We start from the raw sequence: 25,065 nt of genomic DNA, 5'->3' as shown, positions 1-25,065 counted from the left end.
CCTCTTGTTGCCACAGCAGTTTTAATAACAAAATATTGAACGTAGCAACAGATGGCATCAGCCATATTAAGGCACTGTTATTGTAGCATTTGCTTGTACTGAAGTGTGAGATACAATTCTCTCTTCAGTTTATTCCATTTACATTACAGAAGGCATGTACTGAAAGTGCTATTAACTCCCAGCTTCTAAACATAGAGAAACTGAATTGCAACTAATAATTAGTAGCAGGCGTTGCAAGAGAACATAACATGAAAGAAAAATTGGCCTCTATAAAGTGATAAATGTATTAAGGAATTTGAAAGACTTTATGGAGATAATAGATTTGGGCAGGATTATTTCTCTCTGAAAGCCCTTAAAAATATTTTGGTGTGCTCAACATAATGAACAGTGTGCTAAATAGATGATCAGCAAAATTTGGGTAATGTGGACTTAAATGCTTTGCTTTCCTAACACTCCAGGATCTTTCTTCCCATTTATTACCTTCATCTGACTGCAGAGAATGTATATTCTACGAGCACCTTACTTTGAGTAATTTTTGTCTCCAATTAAACTTTTTGTTACTTATAAAAATGTTGTTGACCTCCTTGGTTGCACTCTGGTCTTGGAAATACAAAACATATTAGATGATTGAAATTTTTAAGGATGCTTTGAATAATCCCTGTGACTTCAGTAGATCTTTCCCTTTTAAACACACTTTTCTCTCACCACCTCAGCTGCCTTTTCTACCAGTGTTCTTCGCAAACACACACACACGCGCGCACATGCGTGCACACAGCCTTGTCTGCTCCATCCTTTCCATAACCCTCAGTTTTCTGCATCTAATCTTTCCTCAAGAGTGACCTTCTACCTGAGTTTTCCAAAATACAATTTTCAAGGTTGAAGCAAAGTAACAATCTAATTATAATCTGTGTAAGAGAAACAGGTGGTTTTAAGACCTGGGGGTGGCTGATGTGTACTTTATTCCAAGTAAATATTTAATAATACATTTTGGGTTTTTTTTTGCTTTTTTTCCCACAAAGCATATTTAACTGAAACCATCAGATTCTGCATCTATTAAGGATTTGCAAAAGTATGCTATAGGCTCTGAAGGGAAAATTTTAAGAGCAGCCTGAATTTCATCAAAGATGAATATTGTGGGAATTTCTGCTTTGAGAAGACTTTTTCAAACTTTCTTACATGTCTGAAAACATCAGTGATTGTTTCTGTTAACTTTCTCAGAATAAACTATTTTATTGGCCCGTGGTTCTGCGACCAGTATGCAGTACCTTTTCAGAAAGAAGTTTATCATTTAAAAGTTAGTTTTGGGGGGCGCCTGGGGGGCACAGTCAGTTAAGCAGCTGACTCATGGTTTCAGCTCAGGTGGTCATCAGGGTCGTGGGATCCAGCCCTGCATTGGGCTCTGCACTCAGCGGGGAGTCTGCTTTAAATTCTCTCTCCCTCTCCCCCTCCTCCCGCTCTTGCTCCCTCTCTCTTTTTCTCTCAAATAAATCTTTTTTTTTCTTTTAAAGATTTTATTTATTTATTTGACAGAGAGATAACGAGAGAGGGAACACAAGCAGGGGGAGTGGGAGAGGGAGAAGCTGGCTTCCCCGATGTGGGGCTCGATCCCAGGACCCTGGGATCATGACCTGAGAGCCGAAGGCAGACGCTTAACGACTGAGCCACCCAGGCGCCCCTCAAATAAGTCTTAAAAAAATTTTTTTTTAAATAAAGTCAATTTTGGGGGAGAAGTACGGATTGATAATAGCAATCATTGATGTAGGAGCAATTTAACTTTCTCTCCCAGCTTGTTCTCCCCCACCTTATTAGAACTATTAAGCCAAAATTCCCTGTTACTGCTTCTTCCTTCTATCATAGAACTTTCTAAAATTATCATTTTAAATAAAGTTGGTGGACTATAAATGGAATAGTCTGATACACTGACCCTAAATCTTTTAACTGTAAATACCAGTACAAAAAAAAAAAAAAAAGCACAAACTATGTTAACCCATCGACTTGTTTTTTAAGCCAAAATGCAGAAAAGAAACTGGGAGGTAGATGGTCTTTGTTCTTGGCTCTGGGGGACAGGATGCAGGGGTGGGGGTATGGGAGGCAGCTGAGGATTGGGGTCAGTGTAGTGTCAGTCCCCCTGTCCTCTGGGTTATAACTGTATGGTGAATGGTAGTGCTTTGGAGGAAGACTGGAAGAAAGTACTGATACTGTTTAAAAATGACACATGCTCTGCCTTCCCTGAAAAAAAAATTGTTTCTGACTGACTTCTGCTGTGCCAGGTTGACAGCCGTCACAATTTGGGTAACTTTGAATAAACTCTCACGCTCCCTAATCTTGAAGTAGGAGCGTGTGTCCGCATCTGCTCCCACAAGATAAAATGTAGCCTTTGTAGATAAATTAAATTTAGGATTTAACTCAATCTGAAAATTCCGTTAAAAGACAGGTAATTTGTAATGTGTTCTTCCCCCTAGCCCTCATCCCTGAGGGTTTTGTTGTTGCTGCTGCTGTTGTTTTTAATCCTTTTTAATTAAATCCAGAACTGAGTTGCCATCATAGAGGCCTTTGAATTTCACAGAAGCCAAATACCTCTGACCTGCCCCCCTCGGGCAAGTATACTAGAGAATGAAGAGCTAGGAATGTGGTGGAGACCAGTGCATCAGACGGCCATTCAGTCTTCCCCTCACTTGGGGCGAATCCATGTAGCTGACTGGCTCAGGCAGTTTTAAAAAAAGCCCATATGCAGGAACACAAACACTGCCCACTCATTATGCAAAGTACACGTTGCAGGAATTGGGGCATCAAAAATTGGAGGACAAGTACCAGTATATTAAACTTCAATAAAACTGGCAGTGTTTAAATTTTAAGTACAAGAAATAAAAATTGAACATGAACTTTCTGGCATTTAGAGGGAAGAAATTGGATATACAGCTACTGATAATAACATAGATTAAGAAAATTGTTTTTGTCCAATGATGTTTAAAGGTGCTGAGGGTTCTGCCAGGAACCAATAAAGACCAAAATAATTAGCTTTCGGATGTTGAAGAATTCCTAGGCAATAGCCTAACATAGGACTTCAGGATGTTTTGGGGTTTTTCCCCCCCATTTATTTTGCATAATAATATTTTCATAATACAAAAAAAAATTTTAGACCTCTAATATCACTGCATTGAAGAACATTGATTCATAAATAGCTCATGATGGCTGTACCCAAGAAGCTCCTGTTAAAATAGCTGTATATCATTCAGATATTCAAATAGCAATAACGGTTATAAAATGAAAAATGAAGCAGCTCTGCCCAGGTCTTCCCCATGAAATAACAATCATCTTCCATCCAAAGCTGTTACCTAAAACTGATGTAGCTATCCCAGTGAGGCAATGTTTTCCCCTTTCCAGAGGCAAAAATTAATGTAGATTACAGTACTCAGTATCAAGACTGAAGCGTTCGTGTATGAAATACTACGGCTAAAGGCAGGACAGGTTTCACCAAGCGCAGAGCAGCCTGCGGGGAGAGGGCTGCTCCAGACCTTAATTTCCTTTTACAAAGGCAGCGGTACCTGGGAGATCCTGTCTCCACACAGGTCAACTGGCAAAGCAAGGGGTAATCTAACAGCTAACATTTGTTGAACTCTCTGTGGACACCAGGCATTTTGCTAAGAGCTTTTCACGCATCATCAGTTTTATTCTTCATAACAACCTCATGAACACACGGTTGTCCCCGATTTTCAAATACGGATACTAGGGCTGAAAAGCGAAGACTCCTCCAGTAACGTCCCCAGTTAACAGTAGCAGAGTTGGGGTTCAGGCGCCCGTCCTCTGGCTCCAGCACCCACCTCCTTAATCATTATTGTCCGGGATTTATTCACATAAAAAAATGACAAGTTGTATCCCAAGCAGCGATTAAGAACCATGTCATGCCCTCAACACAGTGACTCCTAACACTTTGGATCATTTGAAATGTGTTAAAAGCTATTAGAGGGCCCCCTTTCTGTCTAGAAAATGCATGCATATTCCAACAAGTGTGCATATAAAACCTGCTCATATATGAAATCCTTACAGGTCCATTTATTCCGGTAGGCCATGAAAGAACATTCTAATGAGAGTTTTCCACTGAAAGGTTTGAAGAGCGTGGTGTTCAACAGTTTAACATGTCAGCCAGAACAACTCCTGTACCAGAGTGTTAGAAGGTGTATCTTTAAGGGTTTTCAAAGGAATCGTTTTAACATGGCTTTCTTCTGGGTGTCTCTTCCTTAAAAACTCAGAAGTTAGGGTTTGTCATGAATTGCTATTTCTCCAGATTGTTCTTAGACAAAGCCTGTCAGACCTTTTAACTTATCTGAATTGCTTCTTGGCTAGAGGAAAATGTGAAAGATGACACAAATGAAAATTCTAAATGTTGTCAGTAATGTGACTTCTTTTGCCATGTATCATTATCATAAATATGTGGACATGGACCTTAAAAAAAAAAAGGCATTTTGTACATTTGAGCCTTACGATTTACATGGACTTCTTGTTTTTTAAATCCCGTTGACCAAGAGAGAAACAGCAAGAGAATAATAGTCAAGGGTGATAGTCCCCATATTGGGGGGTTTACTGAATAAGGACTATGTTCATTATGAGTTATAGATTATATTCCAGATAAATCAGTTTTTCCATTATGTGTTAGTTTTCCCTGCAGGCAAGAGCTTTAAACTTTATGCTTAATTAAGAAGCATTCCTTAGCTCATGGGGATTTCTGATAGTTAACCTGTTCATGACAGGCCTTTTAATTCCCTACTCTGTGTCAGGTACTATGGTCTTTGCTGGGGGAGCTATCCATGAGAAAGCTTTAACACAACAAAGCTGTTTGTTTGTTTCTTTTCCCTCAAAATGTCTTTTCATTGATTTCCTCAAAATAGAACAGAATCCCAAATCTCCTATGGTATCTGTGTCATTTTCCTTTTGCTTTTAGCTCAGTATTCTATTTCTACGTTTTCCTTTCCCAAAACCAGTCAATAAATGACATGGTTGAAAACACACTCAGCAATGCATTGCTGCAATAGGAATTCAAAGAAAATACCCGGGAACGACAGTCTTGATCTCTAAGCAGGGAGGGCTGGATAGGAGTTGGATGGAGGCAAGATGATTTTGGATAAAGAGAAATAGAGGGGGTGACTGATCCAGCCCAGGCAAGAGGCAGGACTGTGTGATGGGGTCATAGGGACAGACTGTGTGTTTGTAAATAGTGGAAAGTGAGGTTTTATGACATGATAAATCTTTATTTGGTCTCTGCCCCTAGTTCCTGACACAGAGCTCCTAAAATCCTTGTAATTTCCTGAGTGATAGAGGTGCTGAGAGCCTCTTTTGTCCTAATATTTGGTCTTGACTCCAGTTCCTAACACAGAGTTCCTAAATCCTTTGGAATTTCTGGGTGATAGGAGCATCTTTTGTTTTTTTTGGGGGGGGTTTAAGATTTTATTTATTTATTTGTCAGATTGAGAGAGAGAACTAGCACAAACGGGGAGTGGCAGAGGGAGAAGCAGACTCCCTGCTGAGCGAGGAGCCCGATGTGGGGCTCGATCCCAGGACTCCAGGATCATGACCTGAGCCGAAGGCAGACGCTTCACCAACTGAGCCACCCAGGCGCCCCATCACCTTTTGTTTTCATGAGGCAACTCTTGGTGGGCTCCTGCATAGCTTCAGGATGGCAGCTGGCCACCAGACTAAGCCAAGATGAGTAGCTTGGAACATTCAGCCCCATCCCCTATCCTCCATGGAGGTGAGAGGAGTTGGACACAGAGTTAACAGTCATCATGCCTACATGAGAAAGCCTTCATAAAAATCCCTAAACTACTAGATTCTGAGAGCTTTCTGGTATGCATCCATGTGCCAGGAGGATGGTGCACCTGTTACACAGGGACAGAAGCTCCTGTACTCAGGACCCTTATAATAAACCAGTATACCTGCATGAAAAGTGCTTACTTGAGTTCTGTGAGCCATTATAGGAAATTACCAAACCTGAGGAGGGAGGTGTGGGAGCCCCCGGGTTTGTAACCAAGTTGGACAAAAGGAAGACTACCCTGGGCATCCAATACTTGTGATGAAAATGAAGGCCAGTCTTGTGGGACTAAGCCCTTAATCTGTGGGGTCTGCGCTAACTCCAGGTAGTCAGTGTCAGAATTGAATTAAATTGTGTATGACAACCAGTTGGTGTCCACAGAGATTTGGAGAACTGGCTGTTGGTGTGGAAAACCCACACATTTGGTGTCAGAGGTGTGCAAGCAGAAACAGCTTTCCCTTAATGCTTGTTGGGTGGATAATCATAAATCTGGGAGGGCCCAGAAGGCTAAGCAGCAGAAGAGCTGAGAATGAGATAACTCAAATTTCTAGCCTGAGGCACTGTTAGAAAAAGGGTGGTATCAGGGACCAGAAAGTGTTATTAGGAAAAAGGCCTGGATTTTTAAATTAAAGGAGATGGGTATAAGATGATCCTTAGGAAAATTGGAAATACGGGCATATGTATTTTCTTGATCTTACTCTGGCAAAGTACAGTCGCTCTACCTATGGTGCCCGTCTGTTCCCTGTCTCCTTCTATTCTCTTCGTGCTCTTAAGATCCATCTCAAATATCACCTAGACTTATTCATAATTTATATGAAACTGGGTATCTGTAATGTCGATCCTTTACCCTTTGAACCTTTTTATAACAAGTTATCGTTATGTTTTATTAAATGTTGTCCAATTTTATATTCATCACTTACACTGGCATTGTTTCCAAGACCCTGTTTGGTAGGAAGATGGGACTAAGTTTACTGCTATTATCAGAATAAGCAATCTATGAAACCAGTGAACAAGATTCCCCCCCTCTTAATTCATAATCTTTCCTCCATCTATTAGGCAGTAAGTTCAATACTTAAGCACAAGACAAAGCTATATGTTCAATAGATAGTATGTATTTAAGTGCAGGGAAATAATTTGGAAGGTTATATATAGATATATATACACATAAATCGCTAAGGACGGTCACCCGTAAGGAAAAGACAGGGATTACATACTGATAGGGGAGATTTCAGTTTTTTCTGTGTTTTAAGTTTTGATGAACACATACATATGTGTTACAACTTTTAAATGTTAATGAAAAGAAGTGGAATATTTTCCGTTTCATTTCTCCAACATCAGCTAAACATACGCTTCCCAGAACTTACTAAGTTTGTCTCTTCAAAACACTTAAAAGATTTTGATAATGGGGTTTCCCTGCCTAAACACTTAAAAGATTTTGATAATGGGGCTTCCCTGCCTTCTAATACAGACATGGAAACTGTCAAAAGCAGTTAAAGGTATGATTTTCCTTTGCTCCGGAACAAAATGCTCCTTGCATTGCCGAATGAATTTTTATCTGAGACTTCCCGTATTTTCCATGGTCATTACTTGCTGATGAGTGCTGGCTCTTCACTGCTTCTTGCTCTCCTCTCCTCATTTGTAATTAAGTTATGCCATTCTGTTGCACATTAGAAATTATATCAGTATTAAGTGAGAAAAAAGATGTTCTCAGGAGTAAATAGCAAGAGGGTTAGTGCATGCATTTTAAGAGTTCTAAGGTCTTTTTGCTTTCCTGTATGTGGTAGAACTCTTGGTTTTCTGAAAAGTGAGAGAATACAGTTGGAAAGTGAATTTTTAATAAATCAAGCCCCATTTTTTTTTTAAGATTTTTTTTTTTTTTATTTGACAGAGACACAGCGAGAGAGGGAACACAAGGTGGGGGAGTGGGGGAGGGAGAAGCAGGCTTCCTGCCAATCGGGGAGCCCAATGCGGGGCTGGATCCCAGGACCCTGGGACCATGACCTGAGCTGAAGGCAGACACTTAACTGAGCCACCCAGGCGCCCCATAAATCAAGCCCTATTAAAAGATCTTGATTCAAGTAATTTTTAAAACCATCTGAATTTTCATGAATGTGTTTAGTTAATGATTCATCATAAAAAAACAATGGTGACTCAGTTGCTAGGAGCTTTTTTGTCTGTTTTTGGTTTTGAGTCAGCTAGCAGAAGGAAAAAAAATTGAAGCTACTCAGTTGTGGTTTTCACTGAATCTTTCTCAAAGTAAGGAGCTGGTGTGGTTTCTTCATCACTATAGCAACTTCAGCTAATTTTTGCTTTTGCTTTTTTTTTTTTTTAAGATTTTTTATTTATTTATTTGACAGAGAGAGTGAGAGCAGGAGCACAAGCAGGGGGAGAAGCAGGCTTCCCGCCGAGCAGGGAGCCCGATGCAGGGCTCGATCCCAGGACCCTGGGATCATGACCTGAGCCGAAGGCAGCCGCTTAACCGACTGAGCCACCCAGGTGCCCCTAATTTTTGCTTTTGATTTTTATTTCTCCTAGAAAAACATACTGTACACCAATCATGAGGCTCTTGAGGATAGCAAGGAATATCTTTAGTCATTAAGTCAAACACAAATTGCTTTGTGTTGTGTAGCGTACAGATGTCTGCATGTTGTTAATGTTCTTTTGAAACATCTGGCTACCAGTTAGCTCAAAATAACTGTATGATAGCGTTAATTACTCTTCAGAATGAAAGGTCTGATTTCAAACCTGTATCACCAACCCTTCCTCCAACTTGACCCGGTTTGATAAATAATAAACCGTTGCCATGGGTGCTGTTTCTTTAGTTTCCTCTGGTGAACTGGAAGTACGAGTTATGCTGTGCGCCAGTCAGAATGTGGTCCTTGATTTTTAGACCCTGTTTCTTTTTTTTTTTTTTTTTTTAAAGATTTTCTTTATTTATTCATGAGAGAGAGAGGGAGAGAGAGAGAGAGAGAAGCAGGCTCCCAAGGAGCAGGAGGCCCGATGCGGGACTCGATCCCAGGACCCTGGGATCATGACCTGAGCCGAAGGCAGATGCTTAACCATCTGAGCCACCCAGGCGCCCTAGACCCTGTTTCTAATGACACCTGTGTAATCACCCAGTTTCCTTTCTAGTTTGGCCAGCCATGGACTCCTGCTTTTCACTACAAGTATTCACCTCCATTATACCTGCCAGTGCTGTGTTCGGAGACCCAGTTAACCTCTTCCTGAACACTAGTAATGCTGATGGCAACACAGGCTAACACGTAGTGCTGTAGGACTTTAGGACAGAAAAAAATCATAATTTGCTTTTCTCCGTTCCTGGAATAAAATTTTGGGTCCTCCTAGTTTCTATCCTTGCACCCCCATCCAATCCCAGCTGGTCCAGCTCACCTTTAGCCTTCTCTGCCATACTCTCCACCCCACAGAAAAGAAGGAAAGGTGTGGTTTTAGAAAAAGTGAAAATATTCAGACTGCAAATAAGATCCTTCTTGTTTCATTTTGGTTTAAAACACTTTAAGCTTTGGGGCACCTGGGTGGCTCAGTTGGTTAAGCGACTGCCTTCAGCTCAGGTCATGATCCTGGAGTCCCCGGATCGAGTCCCGCATCAGGCTCCCTGCACAGAGAGGAACCTGCTTCTCCCTCTGGCCCTCCCCCCTCTCATGTGCATGCAAGCTTTCCTGGTTTTCTTGTGTGTGTGTGTGTGTATTACATGTTTTTTGGCTTTACTGAACGACTTTGTCTTCAAGTTCTGTATTTTTGAAATAGAGGAGGCATTTAGAAATGCTACATTTTCCCCCTTTTAGATCTTCGAAGTATAACATGTGGGGTCTGTCCTAACTTGAGGTAGTCAGTGTCACATCAAGTATATGCCACATCACTTTGTCCCTCACTCGCCCCAGTTGTGCTGATATCTCATAATCCACTGGATTTACAATACAGTGGAGAGCCATCATACTCTTAATATCCAATAGAATGTGGGTAAGAATTTTTAAGTGATAGTATATTTTTAGTAATTACCTTTGGTTTCCAGTCCCATAAGAAGGAAAGCAACTAGCTTTCCCTTAGGTATGGGTGAACTCCTGTACTGGGGCTCGTTTTGTCTCAAGTGTTGGTACAGTACAGAGTAGTTTATTTATGGCTCTACTTGGAGAGTTTTTTCCAGACCAACAGTTTTAAATAACCCTGTGCTAGTGTGTCTTCCTGCTTCCAGAAGTAAAAACATTTGTGTATCGCTGATTAATTAGAAAGCTGAAAGGAAAATCTGTTTTTTCTTTAGTCCAGCAGTATCATGTGCGTTGGTTCCTGGGTCCCCCTGTGCCCCCACCTTCATCTGCTCCAGGGCTCATCCCCCTAACTCTTCTGCTCCTGCTTCTCAGTTCACTGGAATCCTTCAGTGGCTCCTAGCCTGCCGAAAAGGCTGGTATGAAAGGTAATTGATCTAACTGCTTCTCTTCCGGGCGTGTAGCTGAGCTCTTGGACTGGGTGTGGCTCGGAAAGAAAATTTCACTTTACAAACAAGAATTCCTGGGTTCTTTCCAGCAGAAACATGTTTTTTTGTTATACATGTATAGTTTCTGACTCATATCATTCCAGGACTTCTGCAGTAAAAAACACATTTTGTTTACACCGTTTTGTACAAGGAGGAGTCCAGTTTCTAATTACCGTCAGTGTCTAGAATAATAGGAGTGCTCTCAGATTTGTGAATGTTACTCTTTCAAGCTGTTTTTAGTTTCCCACTGAATGCATTAGTTTAAAGCACTGGATAAGGGAAAATAACTTTTCCCCTCCCTTAAGAAAGCAAGGAGAGTGGTACCTACACTTGTGAGCATAGTATAATGTATAGAATTGTCCAGTTACTCTGGTGTGATACGCCTGAAACTAAGGTAATTTTTCTTTTTTTAAAGAAAGCAAGGGAAATTAAAATAACTTAGCAACTACTTCCACAGGCTCTAAAAGAGCAATGAAAAAAGTGCTTTGTGTGTAATAGAAATACTAATTCTTTTTCTTTTTTAATTTTATTTTATTATGTTAGTCACCGTACATTATATCATTAGTTTTTGATGTAGTGTTCCATGATTCATTGTTTGGGTATAACACCCAGTGCTCCATTCAGTGTGTGCCCTCCTTAATACCCATCACCAGGCTATCCCATCCCCCCACCCCTCTCCCCTCTAGAACCCTCAGTTTGTTTCTCAGAGTCCATCGTCTCTCTTGGTTCGATTCCCCCTCCGATTTTCCCCCCTTCATTTTTCCCTTCCTACTATCTTCTTTTTTTTTTTTTTTTTAACATATAATGTATTATTTGTTTCAGAGGTACAGGTCTGTGATTCAACAGTCTTACACAATTCACAGCGCTCACCATAGCACATACCCTCCCCAATGTCTATCACCCAGCTACCCCCACCCTCCCACCCCCCACCACTCCAGCAACCCTCAGTTTGTTTCCTGAGATTAAGAATTCCTCATATCAGTGAGGTCATATGATACATGTCTTTCTCTGATTGACTTATTTCACTCAGTATACCACTCTCCAGTTCCATCCACGTCGTTGCAAATGGCAAGATCTCATTCCTTTTGATGGCTGCATAATATTCCATTGTGTATATATACCACATCTTCTTTATCCATTCGTCTGTTGATGGGCATCTTGGCTCTTTCCATAGTTTGGCTATTGTGGACATAAAAACACTAATTCTTAATAGCAGACTATTTTTACTACCTTCATGAATTTATCTTAAGAAGTAATGAAACCGAATTTTATTGTTTGTTTAAGCTCCTATCAGTTTAGACTTTTTTAAAACCTAAATTTCTTTATCTGCCACTACTCAGTAATACTTAGTGATAATGGCTGAGATGGACGCTGTGGCCACGCGCAGCAGTGTCCTGTGACCCCCAGGTAAGCAGGCGCATGCCACGGCAGCTGCTGCTGAGCTGGGTTCACTTGGTTAAGAAGTGCCCATCCCTGCACCTGGCCCAGGTCCCTGCCCTAGCTTGGTTTCTGCTCAGTTACATGGTAACATTTTTATTGATTTTAAAAACACATTGTAGTGTTCGAGCAAAATTTTTTGTTTTAAAGAAATAAATGTTTGGTCTTAATATTACTTACAGATTTATTTTGCTTTTACCTGGAGTACTTTCTAGGACCTGGTACTTCTGCCTCTTACTACTTTCTAGCCCTTTCATGATATATGCAGATACTTCTGGTGAATTGTTTAGAACTTACAGGCATGTCATAATTTTTAGTGACCATGGCTTTTCTGTCTTAACACCTTAGTCAAGAAATATTCATATATTTATTCACCACATATTTGAGCGCCTAATACTTGCATGCTATTTTCTATGTTAGGTACCAAGAATGAAAGCAATGAACAAAATAAAAGTCTGCCCTCATGGTGCTAGCTTCCCAGGTGGGGAAGCCAAGATGGTAAATAAATATATAAAGTCAGTGGTAAAACATTTTTTTTTAAGATTTTATTTATTCATTTGAGACACAGAGATACAGAGAGAGAGAGAGAGCGCGCGAGCGCGCATGAGCGGGGGGAGGGGCAGAGGGAGAGGGAGAAGCAGGCTCCCCACTGAGCCAGGAGCCCAATGTGGGGCTCGATCCCAGGACCCTGGGATCATGACCTGAGCTGAAGGCAGACGCTTAACCATCTGAGCCACCCAAGCGCCCCAGTGGTAAAACATTTAAATAAGGTAGAGGGGACTAGAGAGTGGGGATGAGGAAGCTGCTTTTTTTTAAATAACGTGGTCAGAAGGGGCTTCTTGGAGTGAAGAAAGTTTTAATAGAGACCTGAACAAAACAAGGAAGCAAGCTCTATAGCAACAGATAGCCACTAGAACTTTAAAAGAAAAAACTGTCATTTGTGATCTAAAATTTCACTAACACATAAATTTGTTCCAGGATAATCTGAGAACCCATTATATGTAAGATGTATTTCTAAGAGCTCATTTTTCTAAATTTAATCATTTTATTTTATTTTTTTTAAGATTTTATTTATTATTTGACAGAGAGGGAACAAGCAGGGGGAGTGGGAGAGGGAGAAGCAGGCTTCCCGCCGAGCAGGGAGCCCGATGTGGGGCTCGATCCCAGGACCCTGGGATCATGACCTGAGCCGAAGGCAGACGCTCAGCAACTGAGCCACCTAGGTGCCCCTCATTTTATTTTTCTAATAAGCCAAAGAAGTATATTCAGTTTTAGAATTTGCTCTTTATGACTGTATATATAACAGATAAAATTCTCTTAAGATGTATCATTTGTGTTTAGATAGATGTTTTCTGAAATATATAAGAAGCCAGTTTTTAAAAATGACTAGGGAGGTTTTCTCAAACTGCCAGTTTATGAGATACTGTATATTTCTATCTGAAAAGGTTTTATTCCCAAAATTCTTTAGATGTCCCTGAGGGCCCCCCATTACTGTAACTCTCAGTGGAGGTTGTACCCAGCTTCATTCAGGAATCCTTCATCACTCACAAACACACCCAGTGCCAGGGAGCCCTAGTAGAATGCAAACAAAAACCTCACTCTGGCCTTCATCCTTGGGGTTAATAAATGAGCTACAGAGGATGAAAGGTGGCTTCACACTGCAAAACTCGGGAGGGTGAGTGACCAGGACCCCCAAAACCAAAGTAGTGGGCATACTCACTTTCAGTGTCCCCTCTACCAAACACCTAATCACTCCCAAGTACAGGGACAGTAAGACACAGATGCCTGTCGCTTGGTCTCCTTCCATCCTTGCAGAAAGAGCAGCTTCTCATCTCTTGGTTGACAGGCTAGCAGTGGGTGAAGGGAGGAAGAGATAAGGATCTCTGGGTACACTTGTCTGAAGCCAGAACCTCTAGACATCTGAAACCAAGTTGGCTCTGTTGACTAACCATTTGCTCATATTTATATGCTATCAGAAAGGAAAATTTTTGGAACTCCCTGCTACCAAATCACCGAAGCCAAAAAATACAAGAAAAAAAGCCTTCACTGAGTTAGTTGCCTTCCTAAAAGCATAAAAAACATTCATTTGAAGGTAGTTTTTGTCTTGTGAAGTCATAGTTCCTGCTGTATCCCGCTGGGTTGTAAGTCCCTCAGGGACAGGACTGTGGCTCATGTCTTCATCTCCAGGAACCCTGCTTGATGCTCTCATCTGCTCCTACCAGAATGCAAAAACTGCCCTCCCACGCCAATCTTTTTCTCTTAACTATCAGAATACTTAAAAATCAAATTCAGGACTCATCCTGTAGTCCTTGCTAGGTGTCTAATTAGCAGATTTTCCTTGACTTTGTATCACAAGCTACTTTAAGTGTTCTTAGAAGTAACCAGGGTGTAAAATGCAAAAAGTGTGGACATTTCAATTTCTAGCACTTTTTCTTTTAACCAGCCGGCAGGATGTTCTAAATACATCCCCTTCTTTCTCACACCCCACAGGTATCCGTTACAGCACCGATGTGAGTGTGGATGAAGTGAAGGCTCTGGCTTCTTTGATGACATACAAGTGTGCAGTGGTTGGTAAGGGACCCCCCTGTTGCTTCCTGATAACGCTTTAGGGAAATAGGTGCTTACCTCATTTTTTAGTCAGTCTTAATTAAGATTTAGTCTTTTTAATGGGAAACTTTTTATAGGAACTAATTGGATTTTCTCTAAGTGTGGATCTTTTTTTAAATCCCTTTCCATGCTCTGTAGGTAAAACCAAATCATAGTAGAAGGAAAATAAATACATTTTTTCTTTTAGAAGTAGTAAAGCATAGTGATTAAATAGGCATCGGAACTTGCCTAGCTTTGTAATTCCTGTGCCACTAGAATTTTAGTTCAAGTACATTTTAGAAGAGATCAATGTGAGTTTATTTCTTGAATTTTCTGAAATTAAAGCTTAAAGTGTCATATTTGAATCATTCTAATTTTGCATGGTGCTTTCTGCCTCTTGAATTTTTTTGTCCTTTGTATGGAATAACAACTTGCAGCCTTCTCTTTCAGATGTGCCATTTGGGGGTGCCAAGGCTGGTGTTAAGATCAATCCCAAGAACTATACTGTAAGTATCAAAATGACATTTATGCACGTGGGGCACTCACAAAGGACTTGAAATTACAGGGTTTCTGTGTGTCCCCCATACCAGTGGGATTAATGGCCCCTATTGTTTTTTAAAGGAATGGAAAAACAAGTAAATAATTAACTCATTGAGTGTGGTGCAATATAAAGGTCACCTGCTTAACATCAAAGTCCTTTTTCATTTTTACACTTGGTTAAAAGGTAATTAATACCTTCATATTCTTAGGCATTTATATCCATGTTATATATTCTACAATATAAATATAAAATGCTCTATATACATTTAACATGTTACTATGATCTGAGATTGTTTTTTAAAGATTTTATTTAGAGAGAGATTGGGAGAACGACTGGGGGGAGGGGCAGAGGGAGAAGCAGACTCTGTGCTGAGCAGGGAGCCCGACATGGGACCCTGGGATCATGCCCTAGCCGAAGGTAGCTGCTTAACCAGCTTGAGCCACCCAGGCGCCCTGATCTCAGATTTTTATGTTGGGATCTCAAGGTCTAGTGACAAATACCTTAATTCAGTAAAAATCTTGTTTATCCTGTCAATTCCAAGTTAATTCACGCTAGCTGTTAAATACCACAGGGATTGCTCATCGGGTCCTGTATTAATACAAAGAGAGCAGACACTGGGATTTGAGCCCTAGTTGTACTGTCTGTTATTTGTATAACCTAATTTCTGATCTGTCATTTTCTTATCTTCAAAATGGAAATGCCTGCTCTATGAGTTATAAGGATTACACAAAAGGATACATGAAAATGTCCTATAAATAGAAAATATGATGCAACTATTATCTCTACCAGTGGCTTTCTATCAAAAACATTTGTTTCACATTGTTTTGTTTTCATTTTTTTTCCTTTATAGGATAATGAATTGGAAAAGATCACAAGGAGGTTTACCATGGAGCTGGCGAAGAAGGGCTTTATTGGTACGTGTTACCTTGTAGGCTTGTGCGTAGAGTAGCAACACCTAAAAAGCAATTGTCTTAAGTTAAACTCCTGTTTTTATCTATATGTACCTGGGTAGAATTGCCCCTTTACTTTTGAGAAACTGGGTTCTGTGATAACTATGGTGGACGCACATGGGCCTGTTTTTGATACGTCTCCTTGTACAATCCCTATTGTGTTGCCCAGAAAGATTTTAGGAACTAAATAATTCCTGTATCATAAATGTTTTTTAAATGTGTAAAAACTCACTTTTACAATAATAATCCTGTTGTGAAAGCAGTGAGAGATCTGATGCCTTTTGGAATTAGAGCCTAAAGCAAAGCAGGCTGCCCCTTCAAAGAGTGAGCAGAGGCTGGGAGGGGAGGGGGGCTCACACTATGGCTCACTCTGCCATCCATCACTGGCTGGTTTTGAGGATTCCCGGGGCTCCTGAGATTTGTCACGAGGCCCTTTGGCCAAACCCTAGATTTCTGAGGGTGCTGATCTTCATTGGCTTGATGTTTTTGTATCGTACTGTCATCTGTGTCATAATGTCCTTTCTGCTATGATAGTGAATATTCATCATTTAATCTTTAATTTTTCAAGCAAATTAAGTCTGTATTTCTTTTGTTGTTCTAGAAGGATTCTAATTTGTTCTAATAACATAAAAGTATTTAAAAGAATGTTTGCCCTTGTAACATAAAGAAGACTGACTAAGAAAGAAAAATCTACTTTTTCTGTTTTCCTGCCCCTGTGTTTTTCTTCCCCAACATTGTCCCCACCGTTGACAAGTTCCTATGAACTTAAGATATCCTTACTTTGAAATTTGCCCTCTTCTTAGGAAAAAAAGAGCATAAAATAAACTAATACAGAAATAAATATAAGTAACTCGAGAACTTTACCAGATTTGGTCTGTTGTTCATCATTTAAAAGGCATTTGGATTCTTGGCATGCCTCCTCAGCACTGCTGTGAACTTGTCCTGTCACTGAGCAGGGGAAGCACTGGGGAGGTGACTGCCTTCCTTACTGAAAGAGATTTGGTGAACCGCAGTCATGTGCAGCCTGTTGACAGCCTTCATGATTTTTATGTCGTATTTCCTCTAAGCTTAAATCGCCACGTGTTTCAGTCCTTAGTGGTTTCAGACTTTATTCAGTAGTATTTACTGCCCATATCCAGACTATAACCAGCTTCATTTTCTCTATATTGACAAGTACCTTAGGATTCCAAAGGTTAAAAAAGTGATTGGTCGAAACAATGAAGGCTTAAAATATAGCAATTTGACTTCTTTTCTGAAGCAAAAAGCCTCATTGACTCACAATAGAGCCAACCTGACACCTGGGCTCAAAGTTTTGTAGCATCCGGTGGAGGAATTCTCTCTCTCCCTCCAGGGCACAGAACTGGTCCTAGCAAACCTCTGCAACTGAGGTCATTTCTCCCTTATTTTGGTTGGGACTTCTCTTTTCCACAGTTTCAGAGTGTAAGTTCCACCTGGATCTGAGTCCTGGCCCTGTCACATGGTATGCGTTTCAGTTTCTGCAAAGAAGTCAGCTGGGCTTTTGATAGGGATTGCAGTGGCTCTGCAGACCAATCTGGCCAGTGCTCCAGTCTCTGAGCACTGAATGTCCTTCCATTTGTTTCCGTCTCCTGTCATTTCCTTCAGTGATGGGCTGTAGTTTTCAGCGCTTCTGTTGTTTATTCATAAGTAGTTTTTTTTTTAAAGCTATTCTAAGGGATATTGGTTTGTAGCATTCTTTTCTTGTGAGGCCCTTGATAGAGGATAAATACTGTCCTCAGAATGAGGTAGGAAGTGTTCTTTCCTCTTGTCTTGTTTTTTAAGTTTGTGAAAGGTTGGTGTTCGTTCTATTGCGTGAGTTTAGATATCACGTTTGTAAACTGTAAAGTTCCCTTAACAGTAACCAGTGTGTCCATCTGTTTAATTCCTCCGGATCTTCATGCACTGAAATTGGCTTTCCAGCTCCACCCTGTGCTCATGTTCTGTTAAAGCAGCTCCTCTCTTTGGCCACTTTTTCTTTTTTTTTTTTTTTTTGTTAGTTTCCATTTTATTAGCATTACAAAATCTGAGGACCACTAGTGAAATAAAGATCATGGATTTTCTTTGGCCACTTTTTCATCATTTTTATACTGTTGTGGGATGGAGATGGAGTGATTCTCTGTAAGGTATTTGAGAACTTGTCTGTAATTCAGGATTTACCTCTAATCCGAGCATCCCTAGATTTTGTGTGGAGTAGAAAACTCACAAGCCTAATAATATTTCGGCTTTGGGTAGGGAGAGCTGTCTCACTTCAGGCTATCTAGATGAATTCAGGTTTCTGAGAAGCAATTTATTGTGGTACATTTCCGATTTACAAACTGTACCTGAAACTTGCCCCTTGCCAGTAGCTCCTCTCCAATAGCCCTTCTCCAGTTGGAATTGTGATTTGACACAACAAGCTTCCTTGACGCTTGATTATTGCTAAAAAAAAAAAAAAAACTTTTGTAGATGCCTCTAGAAGGATTCAGAAGCAATTTGTCATATATACCTTGAGAGAAAAGCAATATGGTCAAACAAATCTTTACAGAACATCCTTGAAGTCTGTTGCTCTCAAGGAATGGACATTGTAAGCAAATGGAAATAGTAGAGCCCTTTTGTCAGGATGAGGGTAGGATGGGGCATTAGTCCTTCCAAGGAGGAAATTATATGGGGGGAGAGTGGTTTGGGGGAGTCAGACTTCATGTGATTTAGGAGCCACCTAAGGGAAGGGGTGCTCAGACACAGGAGTATGACAGATTGGCTGGCTGGGGGGCAGGGCAGGAGTGTGAACAGCAAGCTTGACCGTTTCCAAGTTATCTTAGACCAGTTAGGTATCTATTGCTTCTCATCACCTTGGACCTGGGCCCCAAAAGTGTAGGAAAATATTAAAACATACCTTGTTCTGGGCGTCTGGGTGGCTCAGTCGTTTAAGCATCTGCCTTTGGCTCAGGTCATGATCCCAGGGTCCTGGGATCGAGTCCCAGGTCAGGCTCCCTGCTTGTGTTCATTCTCCCTCTCTAAGGTATAAATAAATAAAATCTCTTATAAAATAAAATAAGGCATGCCTTGTTCAGTTGGCTAAAAAGTAAAAAATACAGAACTCAAGTGCAGCCCTTAGAAAGAACTTCATTTGGGAGACTTCATTGCTTGAACCATTTTTAAAGTTGTGTTTTCCTGTTAATAAAGGTAATGAGTTTGTCTTAGGCAGTGGAAACAATACAGAGAGTTATAAACAAGGCCGAAATGGAAACAGAGTAAGCAAGTGTGAGGTGTCCATAGCCTTCCAAACTTCTGCACAGCTACTGTATGTACACCTGGAGATAGATGCATAGGTACTATACAGGGATCTAGCTATAGAGAAAGAATTTTATGTAAGTGGGAACACACTCTACCTGCTGTACAAAACCTGCTTTTTTTCCATATAATTGTTTTGGTGAGGATTACAAACTTTTTAATGGCTGCATAGTATTTCTTCAGGTAGATACAGCATATTTTCTTTAATTGACCCACTAAATGACTAAGTTGTTTTGATTCTTGCTGTTCCGCTAGGCATGTTTCTGTGTCTCCCTCCCTTGGCAGATTCGAGTGGGCATTATATCCCACATTTCTACCTGAGATCTCAGTGTGGCCCTCAAATTAGTGCTGTCACTGGCCTTTGTTGCTGCCTGTGGACTAACTTATTATCCTCAGACTTTCTAATTTGCTGTGATCTGAGGAATTGAAAGCCGAGGCCTAAAGCTTTGTGTACATTGAGTAAGCTTTGAATAACAGATCCAAGCACAGGTGAAAGTATTATGGGGCTTAACACAACTGCTTCAGCAATGTGTGCTTTTCCTTTTCCTGCTTGGTGGGGAGGGCTTACACCCCCAGTAAGCGGTATGTTTCTGTGCTGTCTCATGCAAGGCGCTCCCCAACCACAACACTTGTCCCTATGTAGGGCAAGATGGTGCTGTTCTTTCGAATTGCAGTTCAAGGAACTGAGGTCAAAAGGGATACACTGATTTGCTTATGCCCATGTAGTCACAAGTCCAATAGAGTGGCTTATGTGTATAACACGCAGAGCTAACTTTCAAACACAGAGCAAGGAGGCGCCAGAGGGAGAAATTACCATGTAACATTGCGTGTGTATAAATTTTGTAGTGAGATGTTTAACGAGTATTTCTAGGACTTCAAGTAGTTAGGCAGATGAAATCCAAAGTTTTCTAACCACGGTAGCTTTGTTATTGTAGAAAATTACAAGGATCTATGTGTTTGAGATGAGTGAATCTTAAAAGCTGGTATGATGCCCTTTTCCTTGTGCCCCCAGGTCCTGGCATTGATGTGCCTGCCCCAGACATGAGCACGGGCGAGCGGGAGATGTCCTGGATTGCTGACACCTATGCCAGCACCATAGGGCACTATGTGAGTACCCACCAAAAGCCCTGAGGGCCTCACTTGCTCTCTACAAAAAATAACAAGCTGATTGCATGAGGACAGAGAGAATTCGCTGGGTTCTTCTCCCCTTTAATTGTATCTTTATTTACATATTATTTTACTTCTGTCTCTCTCATCATAAACCATAAATGTAGTGAACGTGGACTGAGCTTTCACTTACATGCCGCCCCGTCCTGAAACCTGGGGATAGGACCTCAGAAATGATCACCTACTAGGCAGGGCAGGACATGGTGCAAGACACTAGAAGGGAAATAAAGAAGCATTCAATTCTGACTTCCCTCAAAGAGCTTTCATTTAAAGAGGAATTAGGACACATAAGCAGATAAGGTATGGAGATGGAGTAGTACAAGGATGGAGTTACATCTCTGAAAGAAGGCTTCCTGGTGGAGGTATCTGGGCTAGACCTGGAAAATGGGTAGAGTTTAAACATGGAGATGAGGGACCTCGAGGGTAGGAGGAGAAACAGTAGAGCTCAGATTGTCTGGAGATGAGGCCTATTTCAAAGCGTAATAGAAGAGTGAAGAAGTAAGTGAACCAAGACAAAAACACTGAAGCCCTAGTTTTTTGTTTCGTTGGCTAGTGAGAGGGGAGGCTCTGGTGCTGACCTCTCTTAACAGAGGCTGGGCTGGTGGTGTTAGGCTGCACTGGAGCCCAGGGGCCATGGGGGTTGGGGAGAAGCGGTGGCACAGGACTGGAGTGGATGTGTGTTAGCAAGGAAAAGAACCGGAAGGACTTGAGTCTGGAGGACCGAGGAGAAGTAGTGCCGCTATTATAGAACACAAGGAAAGCTCACTTCCCGTTCTTGACATGGATGGAACCTTGAAAAACACTTAAGGGGTAGGAAGAGAAAGGGAGTTGAGAAGACATTAAAAATATATATGTGTGGAGTGCCTCTGCCAAACTAGCAAGGTATTCAGTGCAGTTGGGATAAATGGGAGCAGGGATGAGTTCTGATGGTGGGACCAGGTGTAACCGGGCCTGGCCAAGCCTTCACAGGTGAGATCAGAAAAGGCCTCCTTGAAGGAGTAAGCTTCTGGTCTGCACTTTGAACGAAGAATAGGATCAACTGGGGAAGGGGCAGGGGAGCGAGTATTGGAGGCAGAAGGACCACTAGGTAAAGTTCTGGAGTGCAGAAAAGGTAAACTTGAGACTGAGGGAAGACTGGTAGCCAGAATGGAAAGCAAGAGAGTAGAGCCGAAGAGAGGCCAGTGAGGGGAAGGTCAGACCAGATCATCACCCTGTGACTGATAGCAAAGACTTTGGTCTTTGTCCTGAAAACAGAAGGAAGCTGGTGGAGTGCTAACTAGAAGCAGGTGTGAGGCATTTTGAGCGTCACTCTCTGCAGCAGAGAATGGGACTGTTGGGGGCAGACGACCATACAGAAGCCTAGAAGAGAGGGGATACTGGCCTGCCCTAGAGCTGGAGAGAAATGGACAGATTGAAGAGTGATTTAGAAGGAAGGCAATCAGTTGAGAAGAACAAGGAGTGCTGAGCTCCATGTGGTGATGTTGAGGGAGGATTTCTGGTAAGAGACGAGTTCAGCAATTAGATAATCTGTGGGACCACAGTTGGAGCCAGGCTGCAAAGAGGTGTTGAGGGAGGGAAATAGGGCATGAAGAGGAGCCTTCACTGAGAAAAATGGCACTGGACAGCAGATCGAGAACTTGAAAGGTGGCTGTTACCCAAAGAGAAAGATTGTTGTTGTTGATGATGTTGGCAAGTTGACTGGCTGCGGGCCCCAGATTCATCCATGCAAGAGACAATGCAAGAAAGATATAGACAGGAGAGGTAGCAGAGTCTTCCAAGGGAATACAGGCCTCATGAATTGTCCTTTAAAGGGCCCTAGTGGAGAGGCGCCTGGGTGGCGCATTCAGTTAAGCATCTGACTCTTGGTGTTGGCTCAGGTCATGAACTCAGGGCCTTGAGATCAAGCCCCGCATTATGCTCCAGGCTTGGTGCAGAGTCTGCCTGAGATTCTCTCTCTCCCCCGCCCTCTGTTTCTATCTCTCTCTCATTCTCACAAATAAAGAAATAAAACCTTTTTTTAAAAGGTGGGGGGAGGCCCTAGTGGAAAGATGAGCCTTGGAGAAGAGGAGAACTATTCCCCCCACCCCAGAGAAGGAAGGGGGCTGCAGCAGGTAGTGGAGGAACTCCCACATTGGTCTGAGGTCCTGAGCAGGTACAGTCTGTGGCTGGGAGTGGGAGCCTGGATTTAGAACTGGCTCCCTCACACACCAGCTCCGTGACCTGTGGCAGGTGCCTTGAGTTCTCTGTGCCTCCGTCTCCTCGTATGTAAGATGACAATAGTAATAACAGCCAATGAGGATTAATTGAATAGTAATATAATGCATTTAGAAGAGTACCCGCTCCTTAGTAAAACACACAAAACAGTAAGTATTTATTAATATTTTATCAGATAAATTGCATAAATTCCCTGCAATAAAACAAGAGCAGTGTGAGACGCTTCAAAGAATTTTGGTTTTAAATGCCCAAAATGAGCTTTTTCCATGTCACCTTTTGATATTAAATGAGCTCTGGATAGTCTCCTGTTCTTTTTAAGCAAGACACTAGACTGCATAATGCAAAGTAGTAGGCAGTGTATTCGTTATTCATAGCTCATTCCCAGTGGGGACCACAAAAGAAAGTGTTGTGAGGCGCTGCCACCTAAACCTTGGCAGAGACTTCCCTTCTTCTTAAAGTGATAGGAAATCCAAAATCAGGGCCTAAGGTCAGGAAGCCACTGTTTTTCTCACTTACTTTCCAGATGTCAACCTAAACATGCCTCCACTTTTGTCTAATCCTGCCCAGAAGCGCAGGCCTTGGAGGGAGGGCATGTGGTCGCTGGGCTGCTGGGGCAGTGAGGTGTGCTGGGGTGCCCGGCAGCAGGCTCCCGGCCCGACCTCAGGCAGGACTGCTGGCAGCTCCAGGATTCGCATTTGCACTGTGTGAAAGCATCTGGCACTAGGTTCGTAATTCTGTGTTCGCAGTGTTAATTATTCATGAAGGGGAACTGTGGGAAAACTACTAATTTCTTAAATCACTTTACCGGACTGCTTGCTTTTATTTTTTTTTTTTTTAACTCTTTTTCTTTTTGTTGGCAATTTAGAGCCAATACAATACAATTCTAAGCTGTCTCTGTAAAAATAGTTAAACAATACTTATATGGGGCGCCTGGGTGGCTCAGATGGTTAAGCGTCTGCCTTCGGCTCAGGTCATGATCTCAGAGTCCTGGGATCGAGCCCCACATCGGGCTCCCTGTTTCTCGGGAGCCTGCTTCTCCCTCTGCCTCTTTCTCTCTGTCTCTCATGAATAAATAAATAAAATCTTTAAAAAAAAAAAAAACAATACTTATAAAGACCAGGTTACTTTTTAACTCACCCAGCTACAACATCTGTTGGGGGTAGGGACTATGGTGTGAAGTAAAGCATTCCATCTTGCTTTCCATGGGTAGCATAAGCCCCGAAAGTGTATTAAATAGTCCGTACTTTATCCACGAATTTAAAACGCTTCCTTCTCTTTATGTTGATTTCCTATAATAAAGAGGACCGTGTAGTTTCTCCTGTCCCACTGATCAGTCTAGTCTGTTCCTTCTGCACTGTTCTGGTTGCTACAGTTTATGGTATATTTGGTATACCTTGGAAGGGAAGCTCTCCCACCCCCTTTGTTTTTTCTAATGATAGTTGTTTCTGAACAGAGAGGAGAGGGAGAAACAGACTCCCCACTAAGCAGGGAGCCCGATGTGGGGCTCGATCCCAGGACCCTGAGATCATGACCTGAGCCAAAGGCAGATGCTTAACCGACTGAGCCACCCAGGAGCCCCATGAAAATATGGTCTATTTTAGTATATATTTTCTGAGAACAGAAATCTGAAAAAGTGAGGCTTATCCCTGTTAGTGAAAGTGTGCCCATAAGCACACATATAGTCCTCATGAGCAAATTAGTTAAAACAAAAATGTGAGGTTTTGACTTTCTCTCGTAGGATATTAATGCCCATGCCTGTGTTACCGGTAAGCCCATCAGTCAGGGCGGAATCCATGGGCGGATCTCTGCTACTGGCCGGGGAGTCTTCCATGGGATTGAAAATTTCATCAACGAAGCTTCTTACATGAGTATTTTAGGAATGACACCAGGGTTTGGAGATAAAACATTTGTTGTTCAGGTAAAAATGTTTGCTCTCTTAAAGAATAACTGATATACATAAAGTAAGTTAGTTTTTCAGTGTTTTTAGATTTGCAGTTTTTAAAATGTCATTCTTTTAAATCTCTTAAGTGTTAGAGTGTTTCCAGAGTAGTACACACTTTAATCTTTGAATTTTGGTATGATTCATGTGACTAGAACCACTTTTTAAGTATCTTGCAGATACGTATGAAACTATCACCAACTTCTTTTGGTCAATATTTAAATTGAAATTGTTTTCAGAAGGGGAAAAGTTTGCACAATGATCCAGATTTCAACTTTTAGGAAGAATTTGCTTGGTGTTTGGTTGTTTTACTGAGGCGAATCTAAGTTAAGTTGAATGCTACTTTAAAGTAGAATTCTTATTCCTCCCAATTAGTGACTTCAGTGTTTCTACAGCCATAAGACATCTGGTCATCAGGGACTGAGGGGTGGTGTGACTGATGCCATTTCTTTACAAGCCAACAAGGCTACACCAAACTAAACTTCTTCAGGACTCACTATCACAGATAACAGGATTGGGTTCCACATTCTTAAAAAAAAAATCGATTGGTGAAGAGAAGCAACTTAGTATATTGTTTCTTGTGGCAAAAGGATTTTTAGGATGGCTTCTAAACTAAATAGAATGTGTCTTGGTCAGAATATGACTCTT

The 25,065-nt window shown here is 41.5% G+C and overlaps 1 protein-coding gene across 1 annotated transcript in view; it reads left to right on the top strand.

Moving 5' to 3' along the window:
* GLUD1 (glutamate dehydrogenase 1) overlaps positions 1 to 25,065 on the top strand; it is a 36,691-nt gene that overhangs the window by 2,292 nt on the left and 9,334 nt on the right. Inside the window, exons 2-6 of the mRNA XM_027593170.2 lie at positions 14,223 to 14,303; positions 14,769 to 14,824; positions 15,710 to 15,773; positions 20,110 to 20,204; positions 24,217 to 24,396. Coding sequence (XP_027448971.1) covers positions 14,223 to 14,303; positions 14,769 to 14,824; positions 15,710 to 15,773; positions 20,110 to 20,204; positions 24,217 to 24,396 — 476 coding nt within the window. The remainder of the gene's footprint in view (positions 1 to 14,222; positions 14,304 to 14,768; positions 14,825 to 15,709; positions 15,774 to 20,109; positions 20,205 to 24,216; positions 24,397 to 25,065) is intronic.

Source organism: Zalophus californianus, chromosome 15 (assembly GCF_009762305.2).
Source record: "Zalophus californianus isolate mZalCal1 chromosome 15, mZalCal1.pri.v2, whole genome shotgun sequence".
NCBI lineage: Eukaryota > Metazoa > Chordata > Mammalia > Carnivora > Otariidae > Zalophus > Zalophus californianus.
This window is presented reverse-complemented; position numbering and strand designations above follow the sequence as displayed.